Source organism: Anthonomus grandis, chromosome 2, assembly GCF_022605725.1.
Source record: "Anthonomus grandis grandis chromosome 2, icAntGran1.3, whole genome shotgun sequence".
In the NCBI taxonomy this organism is placed as follows: domain Eukaryota; kingdom Metazoa; phylum Arthropoda; class Insecta; order Coleoptera; family Curculionidae; genus Anthonomus; species Anthonomus grandis.
Window position 1 is genome coordinate 14,068,326 of NC_065547.1, and position 9,080 is coordinate 14,077,405.

Below are 9,080 nucleotides of genomic sequence, written 5' to 3' on the forward strand. Positions count from 1 at the left end.
ACCGGCAGCTTTAAAAAACTCACTGCTGAAAACGGACATCCCCGAACAGTTACTCAGTTAAGAACAGGTGCTCAATCAATTTGAGGAAGATCCCACCACAAGCACTAGGAAAATTGCTCAGACGGTACACATTAGTAACTTTACAGTTTGGAATATTCTTAAAAGAAACCTTTTATACCCGTATCATATTCAGCGGGTGCAGGCACTTTTGCCAGGCGATTTTCCGAAAAGAACGGCTTTGTGTCGTTGGATGCAAGAACGCATAAGGCAAGATGCACCGTTTATAAGAAAAATACTTTTCACCGATGAGGCTAATTTCTCCAGGGACGCAATTATGAACTTCCACAATAACCACATATGGCATTATGAGAACCCACATGCTGTGGCAGAAAACCGTCATCAGCACCAGTTTTCACTTAATGTATGGGTCGGCATTATTGAAAACTTTCTCATCGGTCCATTTTTTTTACCAGCAAGGTTGACTGGACAAGTGTATCAAGAATTTCTTGAAAATGAATTACCAGCAATGCTAGAAGATTTCCCCATTTAGCTGAGACAGCAAATGTTTTTTTTTTACATGACGGTGCTCCAGCCCATTTTAGTTTAGTGCGTCGGCAGTATTTGGATATTACGTATCCAAATCGTTGGATAGGTCGAGGAAGTATTCACCCTTGGCCCCCACGGTTTCCCGACTTATATCCGCTGGATTTTTTTTTGTGGGGCCGCCTTAAATCACTGGTTTATAGAAATCCAATTAATAATGTGAAGGAATTGCGTAATCGCATTATAACGTCTTGTGACATAATTCGGCAGACTAGACACCAGGAATATTTGAACATGTCCGCCAATCAATGCGACGTCGATTAGATGCTAGTATTGATGTTGGAGGAGGACACTGTGAACAAATAATATATAACAAATAATATATATAACAAATAATTGTAAAAATAATAATATTACTTAAATAAATAATAAAAAATGAAATAAGTTTTTATTACTTAAAAACTTGTATTTTAAATTAAAGATTGTAGGAGCAAAAGTTTTAAATTCTCAATTACAATTTTATTAAATTGGGCGGGCTTTTGTACTAAATTAATTAATAAAAATTTTATTATTTATTATTAAAATTGCAATAAACTAAAAAAACGAATAATTACTAGAATAAAGAAAGTCTAATCAAATCTGAGCAACATATCCCCGGTTTTTAATTTTTTGTGCGAAAACCGTGCATCTAACGGACAAAGGCCAAGGTATCAAAAATGTTGCAAATAAAACGGGGAATTTAAAAATATTTTTTAATACAAGAAAAACCAGTGTCGTACTATTTTTCTTTATAAAAGTATTCAGCGGAAAACCCGCACACACGCCACTGGAGAACATAAAAATGTTAAAAGTATGTTGGTAAATGGCTCTGGATACACAGACCCTGCATACCAATCTTTGGATAAATATCTATAGGGGTATTTAAGTTATCGAAAAAAAATAATTTTTTTGTTAAAACTTTACCACACTATAGCTCAAAATCTAAAAGGTTTAGGACCTATGTTTATAGGAACTTTTTTGCGAATTTTTGTCCAAAGAATACGTTCCTGAATTTTGTCGCAATATATAAAAAACACCCTGTATAAACGATGTTTTGAGACCGAGACTTAAGGTTTTTGTCTTCTCTCTACTTACGTAGCTCTCTTTGAGATAATGGACGAGTTCTTTAAATTTGCTACGTTTGCTACTACGTACGCGTCGCACTTCCAGATTGACTTCCTTATGTGCAAGCTGCGTATATCTACAATTCCACGCTTTCTATGAAGATACTGTTTGCATGCTGTGCTCTGTATTATTGTTTTAAAAAAGTACGACTTTACATTTAAAGCAACTATTAAGATCACCATACACATTATTTCTTGCCAATATTATACTAGAATAAAAAATCCTCATACTAGAATATGGCATAAAGTGTATAATTATTATATAATAAATGTTTAATTTATTTTGTACAAACACGACTAAAATAATCAACCGTCTATTGTGCGTGTTGACTTCGCAATGACACTTCGTGTAACGTTTATACAGGACATTTCTCTTTTGAACAAATAGTTATAGTTGATTTTCAATTTTTGCTTATTAATTTTCAAATAAAAATTCATATCCCCTAAAATATTTGACAAGTTCTGAAACTTTTTCATATCTTTTTAAATTTTTATTAGAAGAATTTTTTGTTACAATAAGCCAATTTCTTACAATTCGTACATTTTCTTTTTGAAATTTTAATAAAATGTAATTTTTAAGATTTTCTCTTGTATTTTATAAAAAAAAACTTTAATATGACTGCTCTTTTCCAAGATCCAAGAAATTTCTTAATTCTTTGTTTGTTTGAAAATTTAATAAATTAGTTACATCTGATTTTTTTTTAATTTTGCAATTTTTTAAAATATATTATAGCCATTTAAAAAAATTGAATATAATAATAGCAATTTTTTTAAATGTTAGCAATTTCTTAGAGTTTCTTGTAATTTCCTATAAAAAAAATTATTTCAACTCATGTTTTATTATTTATTTACGTTTAGCTTAAGATTTTATTTGTATGATTTTATTTTTACATTGTATATGTTTGTTTTTCTTACCTTTTTGTATATTCCCATTCATATGTGAATGCATAATCTTAAACATGTTTATTTGCCAACAATACTCGTACCTCATACCAGCACTATTATTGTAATATTATCCTTATTTTTTGGTTTTGTTTTGGTTTTTAATTTTAGTTTATTGCTTTTTAATATTATATTAAACGCCATACTATGTATTTTATTTTTATGTAGCAGATTTTGCTAAATAAAGATTATTATTATTATTATTATTATTATTATTATTATTATTATTTGTGCAATTCTTTACAAATTCCATTTGAAACACTTTTTTTGAGGAACTTTTTTGAAATTCTCACCTTAATATAAGATATTCAAATAGAAGATATAAGAATTGTTTACAATAGATAAAATGTGATGTATTAGCTTCTTCTCATGCTTCAATGAATTTCTTGAATATTACTTAAGAATTTTTAATAAATTTGATCAGAAATGGCAAATTTTTTTAACTATTAGTAATTTCTTGGATTTTCCTAGAATTAATTTTAATTTTAAGGAATTTTTTACAAAGGCGTCACTATAAGGAATTTCGGAGTATTCAACAAATTATTGAAAATCTACTGTCAAACTAAATTTGCCGAAAAATCTTAAGAATTTCTTAAATCTTAACGTTTCCAGCAATTTTTTCAAACAATTTTTTCAAACATTTTTTCATCTTTATTAAAGGAATTTTTTGCATTATATTTTTTTAAATTCCACACGAATTTTGGCAACTTCCCAAAATATTGCAAGTCCAATTATTCAACTTTATTAGAAAATAAGTGAAAAATGTTAATAAGTGCTAGGTATGTACTGATAGTATATTGAATTCTAAATCTTATTTTCTTAATTCAAAAACAATTTTTAATAACTGATTTTTCAATTTTATTTGAAAAATCAGTGGAAAATTTTAATTAGTTCGATGTGATCTTAGTTTTTTTCTTAATTTTTGTTATCTTAAATTTAAGATACTAAAATAGAAATTAAGAAACTCTCAAAATTAGCTTATTTCTCCAATTAGGAAATAGAAAAGAGAATTTGACTTTATTTCCAATTCATGGGAATCTTTTGCATTTTTCCGTAATTTGTTCAATTCCTTTAATTCTCAAAATTTAATTGAATTCGTTACTAATTCCGTCACTATAAAAAATGTTGTCAATATTTTACAAAATCTTCAAAAAAAACTGCAGAATTGCTTGCACTTTCTGGAAATCTTATCAAATTTCTTTCATGTTGAATTTAATATACTGAAATAGAAATGAATTTCTTGCGACTTACAGAATATTTGTGTATATCTTTTCTTGAGAGACAATTTTTTTAATTCTAAACTTAATTTTAAAATTTATTGCAATTGCTCAAAAAAAATTGCGTAATTTTAAAGTATTCAAATCAAGTTTACTTCTCCAATTTTATTAGAAAATCAGTGAAATGCACATTTTAATTTGATCACTTTTTTTTTAAATTATTTCCAATTTAAAGTTTGCCGAAAAATGTATATTTTTTTAAGAAAAACATATTTATAGTTTTCTTAGCTGATTTTCTACAAAAGTTTTTTTTTATTATTTATTTCAAAATGACTACACTTTTTGAATTTCATTTCCAATATTTTAAAATTCAAATTTCTTACAAATTCTTGAAATATATATCTTGAATTTTTCAAAACCTTCTCTTAAAAACTTTGTTTTTGAAATTGGCGAAATCTTTCAAAAAATTTTCAAGTATTTTGAAGTGTCTGCAATAATTCCAATTTTCGTTATATTTTCTAAAAATTCTTCTTAAATTTTTCCAGTTTCCTAATTAAAAAAATATATAATTTTTTGCAATTGGTTTTGCACAATTCCTTGGAATCTCTTATTGTTTAAATTTTTCAGCAATTTTCATTATTAAATTTCTCACAAAATTTGGAGTATTTGCTGATTGTATAAATTGTCTTAAGCTCTATAAAATACCAATTATTCCCGAATCTTATTTATCAAAGCAAGTAACTTTTTCTTTTAAACATTCTTATAATTCTTTCACTCAAATTCATTAAGATTTTTTATAAGTATATTACAAAATTCCTTAACATCTGATTTCAATTTTGTTTTTCAAACCCTTTTTTTAGCATTTTTTTCACCACTCTTTAGAACCCCATATAGGCCAAATCATATTATATCAAAAGGGAATTAATTTATTTACCCCTCATAAAAACTCCTTAATATTTCAGCGGTGGTAATTTACCTTATGTTAATTTTATGAGTGTTTACGGAGTCATTTTGCAAATGGGATCACGCTATTAAGGGAACACTTTTTAACGTACCTACTTTAGGTTAGTTTTGAAATTTATAAGGGTTGGAGGAAGCTAATGGATTTGGAACATTGTTAATCATATGCTGTATCGAGAAAATGGAAAAACCGATGAGACATTAGTGAGGCAAGGCTCATCCATGGAATCAAATCGTAAATTAATAATTTAACGGTAAAATGTACAAAAAAACTCACCTTTTATATAAAGCATCAGCATCAAGATGATTATCTTCCCCATTTCTTTTAGAATGCCTCGAGGGACTTTACAAGATAATCTGCAAAAGAAAAGACTAAATTCAATTAAAATAAATCTTCTTACACCCAAAATAACATCTCCAGTGATAAATGGCCTCTCTTACCCAACGCTCGCCCTTCTTCTGTATCTAATTTGTTAAAAAGTTGATTTCGAAAAAGTTCCATCCCCCATCCCTTCTCTTAATACTCTAAAGATGATTTATCGTATATATCATCGTTTCGGAGAACAAAAGGGAGGATCGAAGTTTTACCAATATCTTATCAGTTAGTTTCCAAAAGTCTTGAATAAGGGAAAAAGGAAACTATATTACCGTGTATGTGCGGTAAAGTAATAAGTACCGGTTGGGATAAAAAGTTTGGTTTGACGTGGCTTATCGGTGGTATAGGAGAGGGTATAAAGCGAAGATTTTATTGGGTTAAAAAGAAAAATGTGGAAAAGTTGGACAAGGACAATGTCTCAATGATAACTTTTCAACTTCGTTTATTTTGTACTGCAGGGGCGAGCTGGAAGATGTTTTTGGCATTTAAAAAAAAAAATTATAGTCACATACAGGGTGTCCCTAACCCCTAAACTTTTTTCTCTAACTTTCTAAACTTTTTGTAAATATATAGATACTCTGTATAGATCTAAAAAAAGAAAAAATCTGTTATTTACCCACGAAACTCCAATGAAACCCAAACAACAAACGGCGGGAAAACAATCGCGTAAAACGCGTATAAAGTTTCCCGGAGTCGTGGGGGTGGGAAAAGTCTCGACGTTCCAAAAGGGAAACTCTGTTTTGGCGCGCGATAGAGACACGCGAAGACTGAAACGCGATTTGGATTTGCGGGAGTAATTTTCTATGTTTAAGGGGAGGGGGGCGCCGGCGCCCCCTGGCGGCAATCAACGACCCTTTTTCATTTTTTGTTCACCTATATTATAGATGAGTCTATTATTTTATTATATGGAGGGATTTGGTGATGACAGTTGGGTCTTTTTGGGTGGGGAAATAAGGTGAAAAAGGGGTCGTTTTTTTTTTTGAAAATTACTCTAATTTTTGGAAAGAAATTTTTGGTTTGTAAAAATTTGTATAGGGGTTATTCAATGAAAGTGATTCGGATGGAAAGGAAATTCTTTCAAATGTTTTTGGAAAATAGGATAAAAAAAAACAAATTTACTTAATAATAATAATAATGTTTATTTATTATTAGCATATTGCTACATACAAGTACAATAATATATATTATAATTTTTTAAAACAATATCTTGATAAAACTAGTTAATATAAAAAGTAAAAATAAAAGTAAGCGAATAAATATTAAAAGAGTAACAACCGTTTAAATTCCCTTATATAACTATATTCCTTAATATTATTTGGTAACTATAATTCGATTAACTATTTATAAATACTAGAATTCATCATTTCGCTAGAATAGCATCTATAATAATAATAATAATAATAATAATAATAGTCATAATAATATGTTTATTTAGCATATTTACTACATATATGGTAACAAAGTAAGATTCGAGAAACTACAAACTCATAATTAACAATATAAAATTAAAAACAATACTAAAAAGTGTAGAAATAAAAGACATACAAAGGAAGACAATTAAAATATAAAACACTTAAATACAGGGTGATTTTCAACCTATGCGCATAAACTTTGGAAATGATAGCTGATGAGTAATAATGAGTAATAATGAAAAAAAATGTAGTAAAATATTTTTAGTTTTGGAGATATTCATATTTTTTAAAATAAAAAACGTGTATTTTTTAACGTATATAATTTAAACTAATTTAAAGCAACTGTTCGAAGTTGTTTACATTATTTGCGACACAGACTTGAGCTCATCGAATCCATGAAGACGTACGAGCCCTAACAACTATATATTGGGACAAACTAAAATGCACATGTAATTTAATTTTTAATATACTTCTATTTTCTAAACTTCCTTTTTTTAATGTAATATTGTTTAAACAGTTAATTAATAACAAAATTGATTCATTAGGAACGCAAAAACACAAAATATCTATTCTAACACACCAAATTATTTAACTAAATAATGGGACCGTATCAAGTCACGAGTTCAAAAAGATACAAGATAAGACAAGTTGGCTGCAAAAACAATTAATAAACAATGTTGCCAGGGGCGACAGACACATTTGTTTATTTTGAAATTGCTTCGCTGTCAGTTTGGGTAACTCACACACTTCTTTATTAATTAAAATGGTGCGTGGTATCTCGACAAATTCAAAAATTCGCGAGTTGGTGGTTAACAATTATTCCCGAAACAAAAGAATACGTGAAGCGGCGGATGAACTAAATATTCCTAAAAGTACTGTGTTTAATATAATAAAGCATTATGGGGAAAGTGGAGGAATTTTACATAAGAAAAGGAATAGCCCAGGTCGCCCAAAATTAGTTTCTGATAGAGATAAAAGAATGCTTGTTAAATTATACAAAAAAGGTCGAAGAAATACGGTACGGCAGGTAACGGCAGAATGGAATCATGAAACTGGGCATAATTTGTCAAGAGAGTTGTCGCAAGTGGATTCATAAATGCGGATTGAAGTTTTACAAGGTTATTGCAGATCTTACATTAAACAACCACCTTTTTTAATACATTTTTTCTTATAGCAAATCTAAGTGACCAAAAACGTGTGATTCGCACAAAAGATGAGGCTTTCCATAAGGACTGTTTAAAACGCACCGTAAAGTTTCCTAAAGGAATAATGATTTGGGGTTGCATGATACTTGGAGGATTAGGCTGTTTTGAGTTTATAGAGGGCACCGTAAATGCTGCAAAATATCAACAAATTCTACAAAATAGCCTACTTCCAAGTATCGCGAAATTAACAGTTACTGAAAATTACATATTTCTAACTTCTAACAGCCCAGACCTTAATGTCATTGAAACAGTATGGCATAAAATGAAACAGACATTAAGGAACAACCCTCAAAGAACATTTCCAGAACTTTTCCAGAACAGGGCAAAATAGAGCAGATTTGGAATGAATTTACCCCCGAACAGTGTAAGGCCTTAGTCCAATCAATGCCCAAAAGAATTCAAGCAGTTATACAATCTAAGGGCGACGTTATTCCATTTTAAAAATTGAAGTTCTCGTTTGTCCCATTATTTAGTTGCCACCCAATATTAGCATTTTTTAAATAATTTGGTGTGTTAGAATAGATATTTTGTGTTTTTGCGCTCCTAATGAATCAATTTTGTTATTAATTAACTGTTTATTATACATTAAAAAATATTATTATATTAATATTACATTAAAAAAAGCAAGTTTAGAAAATAGAAGTATATTAAAAATTAAATTACATGTGTATTTTAATTTGTCCCAATATATAGTTGTTAGGGCTCGTACATGCACGGGCCAAACCAGACTGTAGGCGAATTGCGTCAGTGGCAGCGTTTATGCGATGTCGAAGCTCTCGCTCAGTATCAACTTCGTTTACATACACCATTGTTTTCATATGACCCCACAAATAAAAGTCTAATGGATTAAGGTCAGGCGAGCGAGGGGGCCACCCAACTGGACCATCACGACCTATCCATCGTCCGGGAAACACACGATCTTAGGCCGTCGTCCCACCAAAGATACGCGACGGCGACGCGAAGGCGATACGTTTTCGCCTGGACACATTCAGGCGACATGCAGTTGCCCCACCAAAGATACGCGTTTCGTGTTTCCTACGTTAAGTTGTTCAGTTTAGTTCAAAATGTCATCGAGTGAAGACGAGGATGTGGTTGCAATGTATTGGTATTTGCGGAATAGAAAAAATAAATAAAAAGGCAAAAAAAGAAAATAGTGGGTGCATACTTTTATTGAGAAAAATTTTTAAAAAAAATGTTTGTTGCTGCTAAGAAGCTGCACAGACATCCATTAAAATCCAGTTCAGCATTTCGTTGTGCCATAA

The 9,080-nt window shown here is 29.9% G+C and overlaps 1 protein-coding gene across 1 annotated transcript in view; it reads right to left on the reverse strand.

Moving 5' to 3' along the window:
- The window catches only part of LOC126733584 (limbic system-associated membrane protein-like), a 607,444-nt gene extending 601,493 nt beyond the window's left edge, over positions 1–5,951 (reverse strand). Inside the window, exons 1-2 of the mRNA XM_050436933.1 lie at positions 5,818–5,951; positions 5,103–5,182 (exon numbers count right to left, since the gene is read on the reverse strand). Of these exons, the coding sequence (XP_050292890.1) occupies positions 5,103–5,145 (43 nt within the window). The 5' untranslated portion in view covers positions 5,146–5,182; positions 5,818–5,951. The remainder of the gene's footprint in view (positions 1–5,102; positions 5,183–5,817) is intronic.
- Positions 5,952–9,080: the final 3,129 nt, after the last annotated feature.